General features: G+C 30.8%; 1 protein-coding gene across 1 annotated transcript; it reads left to right on the forward strand.

Moving 5' to 3' along the window:
- The first annotated feature begins 9,970 nt into the window (after positions 1-9,970).
- On the forward strand, positions 9,971-14,105 carry LOC131171433 (UDP-xylose transporter 3-like). The gene is made up of 8 exons (XM_058131542.1): positions 9,971-10,131; positions 10,225-10,408; positions 11,158-11,342; positions 11,881-11,948; positions 12,663-12,795; positions 13,003-13,164; positions 13,288-13,560; positions 13,659-14,105. The coding sequence occupies exons 2-8, from the start codon at positions 10,288-10,290 to the stop codon at positions 13,758-13,760; spliced, it is 1,044 nt and encodes a 347-aa protein (XP_057987525.1). The 5' UTR covers positions 9,971-10,131; positions 10,225-10,287; the 3' UTR covers positions 13,761-14,105.
- Positions 14,106-23,893: the final 9,788 nt, after the last annotated feature.

The raw sequence follows: 23,893 nt of genomic DNA on the forward strand, positions 1-23,893 counted from the left end.
TTGAATTTCCTTTTTTGAATCACTCCATTTGGAGTTTTGTAACTCAAGTTATGGCCAAAATAAGTTTACTGTTCACGTGTACTGTTCATGCTGCAATTTTGGATTTTGGCAGATTTTGGTCCAACTTTGGTCAGTAATTTGACCAAGTTAAGTTCATAATTTGGTCTAACTTTCTTCGTATGAAATGTTCTACCATGCCTTAGGTTTCTATCGGTTCAAGAATCGCCTAAATCCGAGTTTTCTAGAGAGAGTTATAGCCATCCAAACATTACTGTTCAAATGTAAATCTGCAGAGTTGCAGGTTTGATAACTCAATTTTGTTCAATAATTTGAATGGGTTAATGGCATAATTTGGGGTGATGTTCTTCATGAAAGTTGTTTTTCTATATGATATATTGTTGCTGTAAAAATTTCAGGTCAAGTTCACCATTCTACATTGAGTTATGGCCATTTGGTCATTCTACAGGGGCTGTTTGCAGGGTATCCGAATTGGGACCAACTTTTGGTCCTCTTGCTTTGGTCTTTTGGGCATGGTTTCTTCAGTAAAAATGTGCCATTATAAGCCTATTTTCATGTCCAATTAGCCAAACACCAATTGGACCAACACAGCCAAAGTTATGGCTGTCTAAGTGGATCAAATTTCACCACCTGCCGCACTTACAAGGCAACCTACTCATTCCCTTTGCCATGCTACATTTCAGTCCAAATTATGGTCAACTTACCTAAAATGGTCACTAATTGACCTTTATAATGTTCTTTCACAATTTCATAAGCTAAATCCAAGTTTCACACCTCAAAACCCTAATTTCCATTATAAATTTTCACAACTACCTTAATTAATCACTTTCATTCCTTACATATATATATATATATATATATATATATATTTTAAACATACTCTCTAGTTCACTCTAAGTCCATCAAGACACTCAATCATGTTCCTTCTTTAGGGCTGCCAAAAATCATGGTGGACATACACATAACTTTTATTCATTTAAGTTACAAATTCATACTTGTTTCAAGTCTCTAGCATGGGATTAAAGAGTTTTAAGTATATATGTGCACTAACCTCTTGTAGGGCAGAATTTTCCCAAGTTAATCTTCACTTTCTTTCCCTTTCTAGGCTGCCAAACACTTCCCAAGAGGTAGAGACAAGTTTTTAGTGAAGGGACTTAGGGTTTTATAGTGCAAATTCATGGGAAAATGGAAGTAATTAAAGAAAACTTCCATGGAGGGTTATGGAGGAGAGGATCACGTTTTGAAGAAGAAGATGGCTGCTTTTTTTTTGTCTTCCTTGGTCTTTATTTATCTCTTTTACTAATTAGTCAAATGGTTACTTAATTGTGATTGGTTATGGCTTTTAAATGACATCACCAAGATGTCATAAATTGCTTTTTATTTCATTTTCCTTTTCTTTTATCCACTACTCATTTCCAATTTCATTTTTAGTAATGTTTATTCATATTTTATATCATATTAATTATTTACTTAACTGGACAAGTCGGCCAAAAATCACCTCTGAAGGCGAAATGACCAAAATGCCCTCCGTTTGGCTTAACGGGTCAAAATTGTCTGTACCGATTGAAAAATTTTTCTAGGTATTTTCTTGGCATTCTAATGCCATAGGAACCTCAGTAATCCTTATCTGGAGTCCCAAAAATTATTTTATAATTTTTCCCCCGGGTCTAGGGCTCCTCGTTGCGAGAACCGCAACTTACCTCTGGTTACCCATCGCTTGGGCACCGGCTCATTTGACTTAGTTGCATTTTATTTCTAAATTTTTTTACTAAATTTTTCTTATTAATATTTGAGTTAATTATGGTTCCTCACTTTAGTTTAAATATTTTTCCAGAAGTTCTAGCTGTCCGGACCGACACCGGTCACCGAAACAGTAGACTGTGCGGAATTGCTACCGGGAGGATGTTACAACTCTTCCCCTCTTATTTAAATTTCGTCCTCGAAATTTACTCAATATAAATAGCCAAGGAGCTAATACCTCTTTATTTCTTCACCTTTCCGTGTTATCCTACTTCACTTTCTCCTTAGTCTCAATCCTATCCTCAAACAGTTATGTACTCATCCTTTTTCATCTTAAATATAGTCTCCTTCTCATCTCCATTCGCTATCTCATTGTCTCTTCACTCTCTTATTCCATACCTTAACCTAAAATAAACAGGAAATACAGATCTGCAATAGTGTCACCTCGACTCTTATGAATGCAATGCATGATATGCAATCTATCTAGGTCCAGAAACGCCTAAACCGCGCTCTGATACCACTAAATGTGACACCCCTTACCCGACTACAGTGTAGCCGAGCAAGTTATGCCACTCAGTGTGCCGGAGCACTCTATTTTATCTTAATTCATTTTTATCATAGTTTTGAAAATAACTTGTGAAATATAATTCATTTATTGAAATTGTAATTTATTTGAGGTTCCGAAAATTTTATAGAAAATTCATGAGTACCGGCTAAAAATGGAGAAAACAGTTCTTCGAAACCTGTGAAAAACACTTCCTATGATCATATTCAATCAATCCCAACTCCAATTATCAACAAAGTCTCAGAATAATTTCATCAATTTCATTTATTTCTCAATCATTCATCTCATGGTACTCATATACAATTCACATTTTGTATCACATCAAGTTACAGCAATTTCTTAACGATTCCTCTATTTATCATTTCACATCATTATTAGACTCAAATCATAAATAAATTCTCACATGTGATTTATAATCACAAATTACAAGTACTTACATTAATACAAAATTATATTACATTTGTTCAAATACATATGTTAAAATAAGAGTTTAATTACCAAATTTACAAAAATCTCAAAATACAAAATGGGACCTAGTGTCCTACCAATGCACTGTGGATGGTGAGGTGACACGGACGCTATGCAGAACTGTGAACTGCCTTACCGAATCTGTGGTCTACTGGGCCCTCTGTCCAAATCTTCAGTACCTACGCGTTGCAAAAGCGACACGCTAAGCATAAAGCTTAGTGGTGCCAATAATACAAGAAAATATAATATGCAAATAAAAATCATAATTTCTTGGCTATTGTGTTCATAAGAACTGAATAATTACCAACTTAATGTTTAGTCGAGGGCTAATTACGTTTTATGATATTAACTTCTTCATGCATTTTGTTAATTATTTTCTTCATGATCTTGAGTTTCTTTGTATTCTATCATAATCATTCCTGATATTTAATTTTCGTATTTTCTTTAACAATCAGTTCAATTACAGTTATACTTTTCCATTCATTTGGTTGCCCAAGTAACCTATCTTGGATGATCGGATCGATAACGGGTAGTTGGCATCGACACCGCGTGCCTCGGCCGTCATACCATGGGACGCAGTAACGCCAACCACGATAATCGGTATGGCTAAAAAGCCATGATATCACATAATCGGCATAAAAGCCATGAATACGGGCATAAAAGCCATGAATACGGGCATAAAGCCATGAATACAGCATAAAGCCTTTCGCAAAGATCGCTAAAACAATACCCTATTGGCATGCCAAACTATCCAAACCAATCTTGTTAGGTATACTAGGGCATTTGATACTTTAAAATTCTTCAATCTTTGAATTTCAACTTTTGGTTTCACTATTCATTTCATTGGTCAACAAGAAAGTTGACTTTTGCATAGAAAGTAGGTACATTGACTTTGGCACTTCAAACATACCACATTTTTCATTTAAAACTTGTTGGAAGTGATCACCATTACCATTTCTAGGCTTAAACCAAGGGAAACAAAATTTTCAGTTTTTGAAGCTTAACTTTACTATTCCATTAAGCACTGTTACAGTGGGAATTTGAGGAAATGGTAAACATGAAAGTTGTTCCTTATTTTGTCTAGTTGAATTTCCTTTTTTGAATCACTCCATTTGGAGTTTTGTAACTCAAGTTATGGCCAAAATAAGTTTCTGCTCACGGTAATCGCTCATGCTACAATTTTGGGTTTTGGCGATTTTGGTCCAACTTTGGTCGAATTTGACCAAGTTAAGTTCATAATTTGGTCTAACTTTCTTCGTATGAAATGTTCTACCATGCCTTAGGTTTCTATCGGTTCAAGAATCGCCTAAATCTGAGTTTTCTAGAGAGAGTTATAGCCATCCAAACATTACTGTTCAAATGTAAATCTGCAGAGTTGCAGGTTTGATAACTCAATTTTGTTCAATAATTTGAATGGGTTAATGGCATAATTTGGGGTGATGTTCTTCATGAAAGTATTTTGTCTATATCATATCTTGTTGCTGTAAAAATTTCAGGTCAATTTGACCATTCTACAGTGAGTTATGTCATAATGAACAATTAATATTCATTTGTTCATTCTGCAGGGCTTTGCAGGGTATCCGGATTGGGACCAACTTTTGGTCCTCTTGCTTTGGTCTTTTGGGCATGGTTTCTTCAGCAAAAATGTGCCATTATAAGCCTAGTTTCATGTCCAATTGGCCAAACACCAATTGGACCTACACAGCCAAAGTTATGGCTGTCTAAGTGGACTGAAATTTCAGTCACCTCTTTGCACTTACAAGGCAGCCTACTCATTCCCTTTGCCATGCTACATTTCAGTCCAAATTATGGTCAACTTACCTAAAATGGTCACTAATTGACCCTTATAATGTTCTTTCACAATTTCATAAGCTAAATCCAAGTTTCACACCTCAAAACCCTAATTTCCATTATAAATTTTCACAACTACCTTAATTAATCACTTTCATTCCTTACATATATATATATATATATATATATATATATATATATATATATATATATTTTAAACATACTCTCTAGTTCACTCTAAGTCCATCAAGACACTCAATCATGTTCCTTCTTTAGGGCTGCCAAAAATCATGGTGGACATACACATAACTTTTATTCATTTAAGTTACAAATTCATACTTGTTTCAAGTCTCTAGCATGGGATTAAAGAGTTTTAAGTATATATGTGCACTAACCTCTTGTAGGGCAGAATTTTCCCAAGTTAATCTTCACTTTCTTTCCCTTTCTAGGCTGCCAAACACTTCCCAAGAGGTAGAGACAAGTTTTTAATGAAGGGACTTAGGGTTTTATAGTGCAAATTCATGGGAAAATGGAAGTAATTAAAGAAAACTTCCATGGAGGGTTATGGAGGAGAGGATCACGTTTTGAAGAAGAAGATGGCTGCTTGTTTTTGGTCTTCCTTGGTCTTTATTTATCTCTTTTATTAATTAGTCAAATGGTTACTTAATTGTGATTGGTTATGGCTTTTAAATGACATCATCAAGATGTCATAAATTGCTTTTTATTTCATTTTCCTTTTCTTTTATCCACTACTCATTTCCAATTTCATTTTTAGTAATGTTTATTCATATTTTATATCATATTAATTATTTACTTAATTGGACAAGTCGGCCAAAAATCACCTCTGAAGGCGAAATGACCAAAATGCCCTCCGTTTGGCTTAACGGGTCAAAATTGTCTCAGACGATTGAAAAATTTTTCTAGGTATTTTCTTGGCATTCTAATGCCATAGGAACCTCAGTAATCCTTCTCTGGAGTCCCAAAATTATTTTATAATTTTCCCTGTCTAGGGCTCTCGCTATGAGAACCACAACTTACCTCTGGTTACCCATCGCTTGGGCACCGGCTCATTTGACTTAGTTGCATTTTATTTCTAAATTTTTTTACTAAATTTTTCTTATTAATATTTGAGTTAATTATGGTTCATCACTTTAGTTTAAATATTTTTCCAGAAGTTCTAAATCGTCGACCGACACTTGGCCACCGAATAAGAGATCTTGAATTGCTACCGGGAGGATGTTACACAAAGTCTCACCATGGAAGAAAGTACTGAGATTTGGAAGAAAGGGTAAGTTAAGCCCAAGGTTCATTGGCCCATATGAAGTCATTGAACGTGTGGGATCAGTGGCCTATCGGCTAGCTTTACCACCAGAACTGGATAAAATTCATAATGTATTCCATGTTTCCATGCTGAGAAGATATCGCTCAGACCCTTCACATGTCATTTCCATGGAAGAGATTGAAATCCGACCGGATTTGACATACACAGAAGAACCTATACAAATCCTAGCTAGGGAAGTGAAGGAACTGAGATAAAAGCCATGATAACAAGTAATCGGGCATAAAGCCCATGAGTGCGGGCATAAAGCCATAAATACATGCATAAAACCTTACGCAATACTGCTAAAATAATACCCTATTGGCATGCTAATCTATCCAATCAGACACACATTTCTAGGCAATACATGGGCACATTAGTATCTTTAAGGGCTCATAAGTATCATTATTTCATTATATGTTCTAATTATAATTTATAACATTTTAATTTTTATACTAGCAGAAGTATAAATTTCTAAATGCAATCCTACATAAATTATGCATTCTTCATAATTTATACATTCATTATATCACCCGTATTCATCACAATTCGCAGTAATGGTTTTCATAAATCATTATACTTAAAACATTCTTTTTGTTTCTCATATGCCATTTATTATGCAAAGTATTAATTTCTATTATTATTTCTTATGTCTTTGGGGTTACTATTCACTTGACCATTTCCCTCCAAAGGTTGACTTTTTAATTCATAATAGATTTGTTAAGCCTAAGTTTACTAAGATACCATATTTTGCATTTTATTTTTGTTGGCATTGATTGCCAAACTCAATTCTTAGCCTCCTAGGTTTTATTTTAAATTTTTAGAATTTGAGGTCCAAATTCACTGTTCCATTGGACCTGGCTACAGTAAAAATTTGACAAAAATTTCTTCATGAAAGTTATTCCTTTATGTTTCTTCTTTAATTCTCTTTTTGAATCACTCTATTTGGAGTTTTGTAGCTCAAGTTAAGGCCATTTTACTATAACTAGCCGGATTGACTGCACTGCACTGGGCAAAGCGGTTCAGCGCATTGGGTATCCTGACTTTGACTAGCATTTTGGATGGGTTAAGTTTAGAATCTGAGTTGGTGTTCCTCATGAAAGTTATTCTAGATTGTCTAAGCTTTCTATTGCTATAAAATTTAGATCAATTGGATATTTCTACACTGAGTTATGGCCAAATGAACAAATACTGTTCATTTGGTCACTTTTACCAGGTCTAGAATTAGTTACACAGATTTGGTCAATTTTTAAGGTATTCTAAGTTTGTTTTCTAGGCAAGGTTTCTTCATTAAATTTGTGCCATTATGTGTTTAGTTTCATATCTAATTGGCCTTACACCAATTGAACCTACACCTCTCAAGTTACAGCTATCCAAACTTGCTGGACTCACATCCAGCCCTTCAGGTCACCTAAGGCAGCATACCTAACCTCAATTCCATTGGCATAAATCACTTCAATTCTTCATCAAAGATAGCCAAATGGTCACTAATTGACCATTAGGACTTCCATTCACCAACACATGAGCAAAACCCTAACTTCATGTCTCAAACCCTAATTCTCAAATGTCCATTTCATACAACCATGCAAAACTAACATTCTAATCATATATACACACTAAACAACTCCAATAATCACAATTTATTTCATTCAAATTCATCAATTCTCTTAACTCATAAGCTGGCCAAAATTCCTCTTGAATTAAACATAAATAATTTCTCAATTTCTCTTGAAATTCTTTCCATATTCTTATTCAATTTCAAGTTTATAAGAAGAGAAAGGGAAGAAGATAGCACTAACCTTATGTGGAGACTTTTCCCAACACTCCAAAGTTCACTTTTCTTAGTTTTCTTGGCTTCCAAATACCTTTCCAAGAGGAGTTATCAAGGTTTAATGAAGAAAACTTAGGGTTTTATCGTGAGAAATTAAGATTTAGAAGAGAGAGATATGAGAAAATTTTAATGGAGATTGAGAGGAAGAGAGGGCTGCCGAAAATGTTGAGGAGATGAGCAGAATTTTTTTTTCATTTTTGTCCTAATTTATGTGTCTTTATCCCTTTTTACAAGGCTTGTTAAGTTCCCATTGGTTAACAATTTTTATTTTATTCATTTATGACTACATGCTTATGTCATAAGTCAAATTTAAATTCAATTTCTTTTCTTATTTATTTTACTCATTTTTAATTATTTTCTCACCAATATTATTTCATATTTTATGTCATATAATTTACCCACTTAAATGGACAAGTCGATCAAAAATCATCTCTAAAAGCCAAATGACCAAAATACTCTTCGTTTAGCTTAATGAGTTAAAATTGTCTGTACTGATCTAAAAATTTTTCTAAGCATTTTCTTGTTATTCTAATGCCATCGAAACCTCAATGATTCTTTTCTAGAGTGCCAAAAATTATTTCATGGAATTTCCCTCAGGTTTAGGGCTACTAGTTGTGAAGACAGCAACTTCCCGTTAGTTTACCCATCGCCGGGGCACCGACTCATTTAAATTTGTTGTATTTCATTTCTAAAATTTTTTCTAAATTTTTCCTTACCATTATTTGGGTTATTTATTACTCCTCACTCTAGTTTACGTATAGTTCCAGACATTTCGACTGTCCGTATAGTTCCAGACATTAATAATCGGAACAGTCGAATACATGGACTAGCTAAAATGAGGGTATTACATTATCTTTCAGACAGTAAACCCAAAACACTAAACACTTATTAAAACCCTAACAGTAGCATACAAATAGTCGAAAACCTATTATTTTTGCATTAAATCCATGCAGGTCAACATAGCAATATACATATTTAATATTCTATATAGTGAACCCCAATTCACAAATGATATTATTAAGTCACAGAAATCAAAATGTTCTCCTTTCAAATTAATAAATCAAATACTTTTTTGGTATTTTTGCAAAAGTTTCCTCCAATTACCTCTTTTGTATTTCATTTTGCATGAAAAGTTTAGGGTCACCTTTGTTTTTCACCTTTTCTCTTTGTTGTGTGGACCATCTTGCACAACCTTCCAAAGTTTGCCAATGTCTCCCCTCAAGCTTCCTCTGACATGGCTCTAATTAATGTAGATGTTTTGGTGCATCAACCAACGAAGATTCCTTCAGTAATGGGCTCAGTCGAGAATCACACTTTATGTCGCACCCTTCACCTCTCTCTCATTCTCTCCTTATTCACACAAGTCATAGAGAATTAGATTTTTTTTTTTAATAGTTAGGGATTTCATTGTTAAACAATTTGTTTTGTTTAATTTCTATACTTAACTCATGTTAGCTAACTTAATTAAGTCTAGTTAATAAAAATGCTAGGTCAATCTATTTATCTAGAATTAGTCCCATCTGGTAGGTTTGTCCCATGTGATAAATGGGTCTCACAATTCTATAATAAAAAAATCCAAGTGGAGTGCCACGTAGGACTAGCTACACTCCCTCTAGATCCAATTTAAAATGTGAATAAAAATTTTAAAAATTTTTAAAATTTGATCAATTATAACAAGAATGAAATGATTAAATAAAATTATTAAAATGTTATTAGATTTGACTTTTTTCGATCAATATATTTTTAAAAAATATATATATATATATATATTTTATTATATAAACGTTCTTGCAAACTTTTTTAAATTTAATTTTTTTTAATAGAATTAATTCTATCATAAAAAGATTTTTGAGAGAATGTAATACCAGACATCCTTTAGTGACACCTGGCACACTAAGATAATGAAAAGACTCACAAGTTGAATAATTTGAAAATGACGACTCTATAAACATGAGCGTGATTAATGAACACGCAAACAATCCACCTGATATGTTTTACTGTTTTTCACTGACGGTTAAATCTGTTTATTTCTACAAAGTTACTCTCCACCGACCACCTAATTAATTAATCTGTATTAATTAATAAATAAATAAACAATGTTTCGTTAGGATTATTATCAAATTAGGTAAATTTAATTAAAATAAAATTTAAAAAAAAAACCCCCGAGTGCATGTGATGTGATTTGACTTATTTCTGGCCAAATCCATAATTTGTATATTAATTTCATTTTCATCCCCGCAACAAACAGTGGGCCCGACTAGGCCTTCTTCTAGGAGTCAAAAATCCCCGCAACCAAACACCATTTATTTTCTCTTTTCTTTCTATTTCTTTCTCATTTCTCTTCATATTAAAATTCATCATTTCTTCATCACCATCCAACAATATCATGACCTGAATTAGGTACTGATTTCTGTCTCTATCTCTATCTGATATTTGTTAGAAGATTTTTCTTTTGGTTTCTGTGTGTATAATGTTTGAATTTGGGATTGATAGATCCGGATCGAGGAGGGAGTGAATAGAAGGGAATAGCCACATACAGACAGAGAGAAAGTGAAGATGAGTGAGAGCCAGAGGTTCCAGCTGGGGACTCTGGGTGCTCTGAGTTTATCAGTTGTATCGTCGGTTTCGATTGTGATATGCAACAAGGCTCTCATTAGTACTCTCGGTTTCACTTTTGGTGAGTAATTTCATTACGAGATGCGTTTGATATTTGTGCTCTTTATTTCTTCTTCTACTTCTTCTTCTTCTTATTAAAAAAAATTATTTCGAGCTCAGAGTAGATTCATTATTAGATCAGTCAATTGTGATGCAGGTGTGGGTTTAAGATCAATTGATATACTGTGTAATTTTGTTTTTGCTTAATTCTTCTTAGATCTAATGTGAATGTTGCACTAATAATTACATATGGTAGAATACTGCTGTTATTTCTTTGTAATTTTTTTCCAATTTCATTTCCTGCATTGATTCTTTAAAAACGCTTGTTTATTGCCCAAATATGGAAGCTGCTAGTGGTACATGTCTCATTTTATGCAAAAGAAAAGCAACTTAGCCTTTTTTTCATGATTTTCAAAGCCTATCACATGCTAATTTGTTAAGCGGATGTAATTTCAAAAAAAAAAAGTATATATATTAGATTCCAAAACTATGGCTTATGAGTGGACATCTAATATTCCTTTTCTCTTGTACTATCATGGATGTTGCATGCAATTTCCGGCGGAACTTGGTGGCAGTCATAGGAAATGGGTTAATGCTCTGAATGCATATGTTTTCTTATCATAGAAGAAGGAAGCTAGCAGCTTCTTATTTTTCCGTGCATATGTTTGATTTGAATAAAAATCTTTGATAATTTATGCTTAGCATGTAGTTTTTAATTTGACCTATCATTTATTCTAACTGATATTATGGGTGTTATGGGGGGAAAAACAGCCACAACATTAACAAGCTGGCATCTTCTGGTCACATTTTGTTCTCTTCATGTGGCATTATGGATGAAATTGTTTGAACACAAGCCTTTTGATGCAAGAGCTGTAATGGGATTTGGCATATTAAATGGGATATCCATTGGGCTTTTGAATCTTAGCTTGGGTTTCAACTCTGTTGGTTTCTATCAGGTAAGTTTCATCTTTTGGCCACAAACATGATGCTGAATTTTGTTTCTCAACTAGCATACTGCCATTATCAATTAATTATTATGTACTTTGTTTTAATTTTTCTATGATAACTGCATTATGATAGAGAAGAATTGAGAAGGATGTCCTGTGTGTGTCTCAGTAAACATGTTACTCGTGTTTAGTGAAACTGCAAAAGAAAAATGAGGTTGGTTAGATCTTAAATTATGTTTGATCATAATGTATTAATGGATATAAAATAAAGAGTCTCAGTTTAACATTTGCAATTTCTTTAAATATTGGTACTGAGTAAAACCATGCTTTCTGGAAGTCTAGGTTGACATCAAAGTTCATCCAACCCCTGCTCGACGCCCCACAACAACCCCCCCTTCTTCCCCCTTCTCCTCTTGATCTTTTTTTTTTTTTTTTTTTTTTTAAGAAAATGCTTGCACTTGTGTTGCTGAATAATCCAACATCATGATATTTTGTTTTAAAATTTTTAGTATCTCATTCTGAGCTTTATTTCTGATCTTGTTTTCAGATGACAAAATTGGCAATCATCCCATGTACGGTTCTTTTGGAGACGCTTTTCTTCAGGAAGAGATTCAGGTCCGTCTTAATTGTGCTTCTGTGATCTGTGTATCGTTTACATCCACAGCTATTTGGAGTGGACTTTATTTTTGTATTGAGGTTTAAAATGGTTGTTAATACTTAACTGGAAAAAGAAAACAAATAAGAAAAGAACCAGATTACTTGAAGGCATGTGCAGCTGATAAGGAACCTTTAGTTAATTTGTCCCACTATTTTGTTCCCTAGAAAGTGGAAACATCTCCAAAATTTGCTGTCTCTGACTTACTTAGATGACATCATTTAATGATTCTTTATGTTATAGTTTTATTAGAAACAGTCTCTCAGTTGAAAAGTGCTATTTTTATCATATATTTATAATATTTTTTTCATAGTTTATTGCATAATTTTATTTAACCCATTTTTCTTGGGCATGCTTTTGATATCTGTTTGCTCATCTCTTCAATTTGGAACGAATGTTAATCCTGTAACCTTTTCATGTCTCAGTTAGAGACCTACTTAATACTTTCATACATGCATCATATTCATTTTATCAAAGTTTTATAGAACTTTTGACTGCAAAATGTGTTCCAGTTAATCCAAATCTGATGCTTTTTAGGTCATAGAATCTACCATGCCATACAGTAGTTTTGTTGGCCAATTGGGGAGAAAAAAAAAAATATTCAATTTTCATTTAGCTGTTGTCAAAGTTGTTTTTCTAGTTATATTTATTTGCTGATACTTGCACTATTGCAGCCGGAATATCCAGCTTTCACTGGCGATCCTTCTTGTGGGTGTTGGAATTGCAACTGTGACTGATCTTCAACTCAATGTCCTTGGTTCTGTCTTGTCTGTACTTGCAGTTATTACAACTTGTATTGCTCAGATTGTATCCTTGGTGAAGGCACCTTTTGTTACTTGCTATTTTATTTCTTGTTTCTATGCATTTTTGCATGTCAGTTTCTGTCAAAAACAAAGCAAAAAAAAAGAAGTACAATTCTCTCATGCATATTACAGTTTTTTTGTTTATTTGCTTTTTCTTTCTCTCTTTCTTCTGCTTCTTTTGAAGTTGTAAATCTTAACCAGTTTATTTCAGATGACCAATACTATCCAGAAGAAGTTCAAAGTCTCTTCCACCCAACTTTTATATCAGTCTTGCCCCTATCAAGCATTAACTTTGTTCATTATTGGTCCATTTCTAGATGGCCTACTGACTAATCAAAATGTTTTTGCTTTCAAGTACACCCCTCAAGTTCTGGTAAGAATTCAAGATTCCTGGACTTCACCCCCCCCCCCCCCCCCTTCTCTCTCTCTCTCTCTCTCTTTCTCTTTCTATAATTTCTTTTCTAATATTTCTGCAATATGCATTATTTGGTGGCAGTTCTTCATAGTTCTGTCCTGCCTGATATCCGTCTCTGTGAACTTCAGTACTTTTCTGGTAATTGGGAAAACATCCCCTGTCACCTATCAGGTCCTAGGGCATCTGAAAACATGCCTAGTTTTGGCCTTTGGTTATGTTCTACTTCGTGATCCTTTTAGCTGGCGCAACATTTTAGGGATCCTTATTGCAGTAATTGGGATGGTATTGTATTCTTACTATTGCACCACGGAGAATCAGCAGAAGGCCAGTGAAGCATCAGCAAAATTGCCTGAGGTAATTCACCTGTTGCGTGTACATGTTTTTTCATCTTTATCACTATATTTCACATTCTTTCTTCAAACATTTCATGCTTTCATTTTTCTTGGTTTTAGGTTAAGGAAAGTGAATCTGATCCTCTGGTTGGTGTAGAAACTGGAGCCGATGTAGTCCCAAAAGCTCCCGTGTGGAATTCAAACAAGGATCTTCATGCATAAACCTCAAATTTTATAAATTCATTCACCCTAGATCAATATTAGTAGGTGAAACTTTTTCAGCGATGAAGATGTTGCTGGCAAGGGTCTTCATATATCGCAGTTGGGGTATTCTGAGATCATTTCCTCTATTATATTAGACTGAGTTGAAGGAAATTGTCCTTTTATATAGCATTTTTGGTTTTTAGTTTTGCATGAATCAGAAATGGCAATGGGATGATACCGGAATTTGACTTGTTAAATGTGTATTTTTGTTCCCCAATACTAGAAAAAAAGAATTCCATTAATGTTCTTTCTGTTTGTATTCCTACCAATCTGTGAAGAATGAAGGCTTCTTGCCCTTGACTACATTCTGTTTTGATATCTCTCATAAACGCGCAGTACATTGATTTTAATTTTCTTTCTAATCTTGTTGTCTTTATTATCAAATGAATCTGTTAATCAAGGAAGTTAGGCTGAAAGCAACTTTTTCACATTTAGAGGAAGTGGATGCTTGTCTTAGTTTATAAGCTGATGAAGCTCTAAAAATAAGTTAATTTATTTATTTATAATAATTTTTGGGTTTTAAGTTGAGTTAATAAGCTAGTTTGATTAAATATTTTACTATATTATGATCATTTAATTTTTATAATTTCATCAGAAATTTCTTTTAATAGTATTTTTAGTAATTTTAATAATAAATGTATTTATAAATTATTTTTCATAAAATACATTGACTTCTTATTAGTTAATTATAAACACTTTAACTAAGTACGTAATTATTTAAAATTTTAAATGCTTATGAAATCAAGTTAATACTTATGAAATCAAGTTAATAGATTTTAATAAGTTAAGCTGCTCTCTTAAATTTTACCTTGCCCCATCTTTAATTGCATCTTGTTTGACATTTAAACTTTACAAAGTGTAAGTAATTAACCCTTGTAATTAGTGAATGTGCAAATGTGATTCACGTGCGTTTTGACTTTTCATTACACCATTATAAATTTTAGTAGTTTAATAGTTATATTTTTATAAGTTTAGAAGTTTAATATTTACACTTTTATAAAATTTAAGTATTAAAATAGAATAGTATGTAACTAAATGTGAGGACGTCAAGTGGCTTAATGTAAAATTTAAGAGTTAGAATGCTTTTGCATGAGGTTTTTTAAATATAAGCAATTAAGCATTATATGGATGGGTTGGATTCTATTTATTGCTTGAAGTTTCTTGTTATTTTCTCCAGTTTGTGGATGATTAAGTTGTAATTTTGATGTGCAAAATGTTGAAGCTTGCAGGCGTTTAGGTGGTGCAATACCCCAATGCATGACCATGATGGTATGCAATTTTGGGATTGTTGAACAGAGTAAGGGAATTTGAAGCTGAAAGTAAAAAAGCAAGATTCAAGGAAGAGATGGTGGCTGTTTCCCTGTTAATGTGGTTGCCATGATGGTAAATCTGTTATAGTCTTTTAGTGGAAGGAAGAAAGCTATAGAAGAAATTTGATGTTGTGGATATGTTTAGATGTTTAAGAATGGTAATGTGCATATGATGTGTTCAAGGTTGAGAATGCAAGCCCTATTATTAGGTTTCCTTTTGTTATTTTTAATTTAGCTAGACAAAATGTACTGCCATTATAATTTCTCATGTAAATTAATATGGAATGGAATTGAGTTATCAATTTTTTGCATATCAGTTTTGTGAATTTTATGTATTTGGCATGTGTATTCATTTGAATTTATATTTATCACTAATAAACACTAAAGTGAATTAATAATATATACAATGAATTGCAAGCTTGCTTAGTTAACAATTAAGACATATTATTGCAAAATACTATGTCCTATTTATGAAAAATTATACCATGAAATGTACAACGATTTCACTCTAACCATTGATTGTAATAGATCTCATACAGGTCCTATCATGATGAACAGTTATATTAAAGTTATTGTATATATATCGGTTTTACCAAATAAAATTTTCCAATTTAGGCATCTTGTTTATTATGCCCCACTTTATTGTAAATTTTGCTATTTCAATTTTTTTTTCTCAATAGGTAGTATTTCATTGCAGATAAGGTCTTTGCCCAATACATATTAAAGGATCCGCTAAAATCCAACATTACAACAAAAAGACTAGAAACCTAGTTTAAGAACATTACAAAAATTTTATAAGCACAATAAAAAACACAGCCTGAGTTGCTGTGCCAACTTTTGAATATTTCCCATATTTCTTGGTTCATCTTTGTCCTTCTATATTTCTTTAGTCTGCCTAATATTTGCTTGATTTCAGGAGGCTTTATTGGGGATAATATGACTTAGGCCTAATTTCATACCCTTTACAGGTTGAATATTATGGCTACAAATCAGACTTCAGATATGTTTCCTTTCAATACTACTTGCTGATATAGTCCTTTTGGTTGAAGTTTCTGATGGAACATTGCATATGTAGTGTATACGCAAAGGATTCCTCTCAATTAATTTGCATATTGAACATTGCATACAATTGCTAGTTGCAGATTAATTTGGGTTATCCATATATGGTCGCTGCACATAAAGAATTAATATCTAATGAGATTCAGGACAATTCGCAAGTTTTTATGCTATTACAGATCAAAATATTAATTTATTTAGAAAAATTAATTTTAATTAGTTTAAATTTTTATATTAGAATTTAAATTGATAGGGTCAATTCAAATAGGTTAGTTACATCTGGATCAATTCGTTGAGTTATCTATCAATTGAACTCTTGAATCTCCAAATCATTTATATTTAAATGCTTTTAAATTTTATAAAAATTAAATTGTCTTACAAGTTCTTTTAAATAAAATGTGTCTAGATCAAATTAATGGACCACATGCATTAAAGAAAAAAAAAAAACTTAACTATTTCATTCTCCCAGAAATTTTAAAGTGAACTTCTTATTCTACGTGAGCATGTGACATGTGACGTGGAATGACAAACAAATCATAGATTGATACATACATAAATGTAGTTCTTAATTTTTTAAAAAACAAAATAATTGTTTACCAACAGAGTTGGTATGATTGGTAAAAGATTCTATATTTCTTAAATAAAATCATATTCAATCTATTGTGAATGGAAGAAATCTCCATTAAGAGCGCTTTACCTTATAATAAACATTTCCGGTGCGAGTAAAATTAAATCTAACTCAGTGGGTTAGAGAAGATAGATACCTATGATTTACTAAAAAAAAATAATTGTTTAGTAATTATAAATTTTTAAAACCCATTCCTCATACTTATTTATTTATTATTGATTTGTCATTTTATATAAGATTATCTACATGGAATCAATGCTGTGTTATATAATTATTCCTTATTAAGTGCTTCCAACTTATCATTCAACCCAACTTCAAATGTTAACCAAGCATAGGCTCATAATTATTTCTTATTCTCTTCTTGATTTAATAGTCAAATTCTGCCTAATATGCCTTGCACAAATTTTGCTTGTAACATACGCTTTAGCATTTGACTACTTGTGCTTATAGAATACCTCCTCATTTCTTCATATTTAAGTGTTGAAACCTAATATTTGCTTTATTTCTTCAAAATTTGGCATGCTTCTAAGAGGAGGAATGAGCCTCAAAAGTTAGAATCTTTGGTTTTAATGATAGGTCTTCCTATTTATCAAGTTTGATGAAAGCTCTTCTCACTCATTAATCAAGGTTTACTCGTTAATCAAGGTTTAAAACTATAAGATAATACTTTAAAATTATTTATCTTAAATATATTAATCCATGTAGAGGAGCAAGTCTTTTATAATATGTTTGGATAAAAATGTAAGTGAAGGTATAAAACTCCCAAACTCACTAATTTGATGGGTTAAAAAAGTGAGGTGCTCTAAAAGCCTTACTTCCTTTATAAACCTTCCTCTCAAACAAATTCACTGCTTTAAAAACCTATACCTTACCTCTAACAAAAACATTCACCAAAACATAGAGTTAAAATCGTTTGGAAAAGAGACTTAATTTTAATGCACAAAAATTGATTCAAGAATACCTCTAACCATAAGTATATATACAAAAAATCAATGAACCAATAATTTAGACTAGAATTTCATCTTGAATTGCAGTCTGTAAAAAATTTTGTGGAAGTAGAATATACATACTAATTTAAATTTCTTTGATTGAGATATATGCAACACATACTTTCTTTGATTGAGATAGGTACCCTAAGAAGATTTGGCAATTTCAAGGCTAATAAAATACTTAGCATAATCTAAATCTTTTATTGTCAACTGCTAATGTTCTATCTTAATTTTACAAACGTAATTTCAATTAATTTATTTTTTTTTCTTTATCATTCTTTTAATTGATATTTAATGATGCAAAATTTTATTGTGCCTAATCATTTTTTTCCCTAATTTTGTTGGTCTTCTATAATAATTTAAATTTTGAAAGTACTTTTGAGGTTAGCAAAGCACTAATTTATTTCCATTTTTCTAAAATGTTAAGTTGAATCATAAATTATTTCCGTCAACAATCTTATAGAAAATGTGAGTTTTAGCTTCTGTTTGTTTTACATAAAATATTTTTTTATAAATATTTTTTATATTTTTTAATATTTGAAAAATTTAGAAAATAAATTAATGAAAAATATTTTTCTAATTAAAGAAAATAAGTCATTTTTTGGACTTTAATAAACTTTTTAAAGTATAAAAATACTTACATATATATATAACTAAACATATACTATTGATTTAATATTACAACTAAATTATAAAAAGTATTTTTATGAAAAACAACTTATTAAAAAATAATTTTTATGAAAAATATTTTTTTATATATAAATTATTTTTCACATAACAGTCGCTTGAAAGCTCTTAGAGGCTCTAAACAAAAAGTAATTTTTGTATATTTTTTTAGCTTCTTTTAACCTCTCAATTTATATATATATATAATATAAACTAGAAAGGTATTTCTAAGAGAATGCTCGTGATATTTTTCTTTAAGAATTTTATTTAAGAGCTTGCCACGTGTTACCTTTTATTAATAAATTTCTTTTATATTAATTATTATTTAATTATTTTTTTAATTATTATTATTATTATTATTTATAATACTATTTTAATATTTATGATTTAAATTATTTTTTTTAATTCGATTTTTAAAAATTATGACATTTTATAATTAAATATAATATTTAAAAATTATTTATATTATTTTTTTATAAATTTATTTATGTAAAAATATATTTATCACATGTCATCCTCAATAATAATAATAATAATAATAATAATAATAATAATAATAATAATAATAATAATAATAAAAGATCATTGATGGTCATTAATTTAAAAAAATTGACTTTTAATTTTTGATCTCACAATCAATTATCATATAATTTAATTAATTTTAAATTATTTTATATTTTTAATAAATATTTTTTATTATATTGTTACATTTTCTATTATTTTTATTATAAAATTTTTGTCAAAAAATTTTAAAGATAAAAAGTGTAGTCTACATAAAAAGTATAAAAATAAAATATAGAGATTTAACTTATTTATAATTAATATGTATTATTTTTTATGTTGATAATTTAATATATTTTTTTTATTTTAGTGTCCTAATTATTATCATTATTACTAACTTATAGTCATTGAATTGAATTAAAATAGACAAATAAATGGAAAATATTTCACTGTTATAAAAATTGAATTTAAAAGCTTTTGCTATTATTTTTCAATTAAATAATATTTAATTATAAAATTAAATTTTTATTTAAATAGTTTTCATTTATTTGTCTATATATTATGTGATATCAGACATTTGATACACATTAATCACTCTTTTCTCACTAAGCATTTTTATTTCATCTAAGTGCTTTCAAAATTTTTTGTATTTGCTCTTTGTTTTTATTATTTCTTCCAAAACATTATTAATTATCATTTTCAAAATTTATTTATTTAAATATATTTAATTAATATTTATTTAACTACTAATTTTTTTATAAATTCCTTATTTAATACTTCTTAAACTTTTTAAATTTTTATTTCTTTATAATTATATAGCAAATGCAATTATAACTAATATTTTAATTATCTATATTTTATTAGCATTAATTTTTAACAGATTATTTTCAAATTTTAATTAAATATCTAAATTTTTTTCTATAAATTATCTCTCAATTATATTTTTATACAGAAGTAGAATTTCAAAGATACATTACAAATATAATTATATCAAAAATTTAGTTATAAGTAAAGATGATTAAAAAAAGTAAAGTTAAAACTCAAAATTATGAGATCTTTCTTTTAAAAAATAGTATGTATTTTTAACATTTATCATATTAATAGAAAATGATGATATTTTAATTTTATAAAATATATTTATTTTGTATTATAAATTTATATGAAACGATAACCATTTTTGTGAAAGAATTATTTATAAAAATTTATCAGATTAATAAAAAAAATTATACTTTATAAAAATTTGACATATAGTATTTTTAAAAAACAATATAATAAAATGTTATTTTTAATTAATAATAATGTTATATATTTTCATTATTTTTAAAACTAAATAATTCAATTCATTATTAGTAATTTAATATATTTTTTATTATATTAATAGTAAAAATATTATATTTATATATTTTTAAAATAAAATTATTTTCTCATTAATCTACTATATTTGCTATAATCTAAAAAAAAAAATATCGACTTGTGTAAATTATGAGATAAAATATAAAAATTTCATAAAATTTAAATTATTTTTTGAATAAAGTGTAATAACCTGTATTTTAAAAATAGAAATTTTATATTTTTATATATGGTATTTAAATATTATTTTAATATTATCCAACTAATTTATAATTTTGTTAAAATTTTCATTTATATATTTTTAATGTTATTTTTAAATATATTTTATAAATTATTTAATAGTCCAATTTTAATTGAAATAATTAATTTTAAATATTAATATTAAATCAATTAACAAAATATATTATTACATTATTGTTAACCTTGGTTCCAAGATTTAATTTAATTGTTATTAATGTGATTATTATTATTATTATTATTATTATTATTATTATTATTATTATTATTATTATTATTATTATTATTATTATTATTATTATTATTATTATTATTGTATTTTCTTTATTATTTAAGTATATCTATATTTGTATTTTGGGGACCCAATTGAAAAGGATTTTAGACCCATTTGAACATACCCAAAAAGTTCAAGGATTGAAAGTGTAATTAATAGTTAAAAAAAAGTCCAAAAATTTTAATCTGCAAAGAGACCACCCCCCAAACCTCTCTCTCTTTCTCCTGCATCTCTCCCTCTCCCTCTTTGTTCGTTGCACCTTCGGCCAAACCAGTAGTGGGCGACGACCGGCAAAGCTCCGGCGGACCTCTAGCGGGCCTCAGCTGCATCGGCGACCCTCCATGGACGACGAACAACGGTGGATAGCATGATTTTCTGGTGAAGCACGCAAGGAGGAAGGCAAACGGTCTTTCTCCATTTTTTGGAGATTTCGACGGTAGATCGGACCCAAACCACTAGAGTTTAACTCCTCTTCCTCTGGGCCACCAGATCCGACTAACCCTACCCCTTATCATCTCTAGAATTTGGCGAATCTATGAGAGAGAATTCGAAACTTCTGGGGCTAATTTCAACCAATTCGACCGTTGGATTAGCAATCTGATCGTCGGATCACCTATCCAAGACCATTGATGAACTCAGCGCATCGAGACTTTTGAGATGAGATTGGCCCAACTCTGATCGGACACTATTTGAAAAAGGTGATCATCAGATGATCTAGATCCCTTGGTGAGATTTTTAACTTTTTTTTTATGCCTAAAAATTAAATATAATTATATGATAATTGTTAATAATTTTTGGGCCTCGTTTAGGTGCAATCGGATCGGTGATAGCTCATCGACACTTGGAATCGAGTTTCTGGCCTGGTCTGGGTGTCCAGCTGGCTATCCTAAAAAGGGGTCATGTTTACAGCCGTTCCTAGTGTTTTCAGATGTTCCGGATGAGTTTTAGGTATTAGAATTTACAAAGGTAGTCCCTAACTCAAATTGTGTAGTTTTTTCTTTATTTAAGCTAGCTGATAAAATCTATAAAATATTCATAGCTTAGTAAAATTAGGTTAAATGACTTTAATTAATACAAGGATAATGTAGAGGACCTCCAAGAATATTTTTGTAATTTTTAAAATATTAAAAATAATTATTTTGACTGTAAAGAAGTAAGGGACTCGAGCTGGAGTTTGGAGGCTTAGACCTAAATTCGGATCCTTGTAGGCCCCAGATGGGCATTATAATTATTGTTGTGGGCCTGAGGTCTTGTTTGTTACTATTGTTGCATTTTTCTTGCTAGGGGGTTAGGTTCAATTATGGGGAGACTCTAACGAAATTTTAGCATGACTTTAGGAATTATTCTTGCTTCTTTAACTAAATTAATTGATTAATTTTGTCAATCTTTTGATAGAGGTCAGTGTGTATATTTAGGTGATCAGTGCTGACCATCTTCTCCTTCCAGCCAGACTAGCCACAGTCAAGTCGATCAGTCTATGAGTTGGATATTGATTATTTTTGTAATTTTAATATTAATTATATACCTGGCATGCTCATGCATTCTATAAATAATTTATTATGCACATAAATAGTTAATGTATTAGGGGCATTTTGGTTGCTGCATATTTAATTATTGTTATTTATTTGTGATTGCCGCCTTAAGGATAATTTGGAGCTGTGTGTGTGCGTTGGCGTGAGTATGGTGTGGATATGGATTTGGGTAGGATGGGTAGGCGCTGCTTGAGCTTGACTCACTGGGACCTAATCCTTACATATATGGATAAGTCATGGTGAGTACGGCTTGGAGTTAATCTCGCTGACCCCCACACTTGGATTATTAAGCGAAAGTATGGCTTAAGTTGACCTCGCTAGTAGGTATTGCATTAAGATAACTGTATAAGGGATCAACTCCCATATATATATTGATGTGATATACTGGCTGTGTGAGTAGCTCCAAATTAACTTCTCGTGTGACTATTAGATGAATTATTGTTATATGTGATGGATGTGCATTTCATGGTAGGATTGCACTAGTTTTAGATAATTATAAAAATTGTACTTATAATCAATATCTAAACTCTTTAAGTCGAACACTCATTCCTGTTCAAATATTTTTCCCAGGTTGTAAGAGGAACAAGTTTATTTCTTCGAGTTTAACTTGCATTTTCCTTCGCAGGTTGTGCTTCTTAGTTTAATAGTTATTGTGTTTATTGATTTATTTATTTGTTTATTTGTTTAATAACTAGAGCTCGGCTATGATGTTGGTTTGTGTATATATTATATTAATGAATGAAAAAATTTTATGATATTAAATAGTTTATACATGATGGGTATCATTAGTGAGCTGGACTCCCCTAATTTTGGTTTTCTAATGGAAATCGGGTTGAGTTGGCCCAAAATAAATCCATAACATTTTATTTTATTTTATTTTATTTTTATTTGCATGTTGGGCCTCGATTTTGGTCCTGGTTATGAGTTTGGGAATAGTGAGACTTACTACCGGCCTCAGGAGCTTTATACTGGCCCAGATCCTAGTGCCGATCTGGCCCATAGAATCGGGTCATGACAAAGTTAGTATCAGAGCTTAGGCTCTTGGTTCATGGGAAAGTGTGTACCTGGAGTTGTCACATGCGGAGTATAAGTTCCTGTTTTGTCTTTTTTTGTAATTTCGTATTTCTAAATTCTACATTATTCCTTGGGTAGTGTAGGAGTGCTTCAATTTAGCGTCTCAGTTTTCATGAAGTACATGGTGATGTGAACTTGAGTTAGCAAGCATGTTTTTTGCCATAGGGATACGTACTCCAAGATGTCATGTTTCTGTTAGAATAGGGCTAATTGGTGTGCCTATCTAGTGTAAGGCATGAGTACATAAAGGTGGGTTATAGCAATGTAGCTACCCTATATAGGGGTAAAGGTACCACTGCTAGCAGTTATTAGTGGATAGCCTAGTCATGGAAAGTTATGGTATCAGTGGTTACAGAGAGATAAGAGGTGGGAAAATCGGTATGTTGGGACGTACTGTAGTAACTATGCAATGTTCTCAGTGTTTGTGCTGTAAGCTATAGATTATAGTACCGATATGGGATTATTGTGTAGAAC

The sequence above is a fragment of the Hevea brasiliensis genome, chromosome 12, assembly GCF_030052815.1.
Source record: "Hevea brasiliensis isolate MT/VB/25A 57/8 chromosome 12, ASM3005281v1, whole genome shotgun sequence".
Classification (NCBI taxonomy): Eukaryota; Viridiplantae; Streptophyta; class Magnoliopsida; order Malpighiales; family Euphorbiaceae; genus Hevea; species Hevea brasiliensis.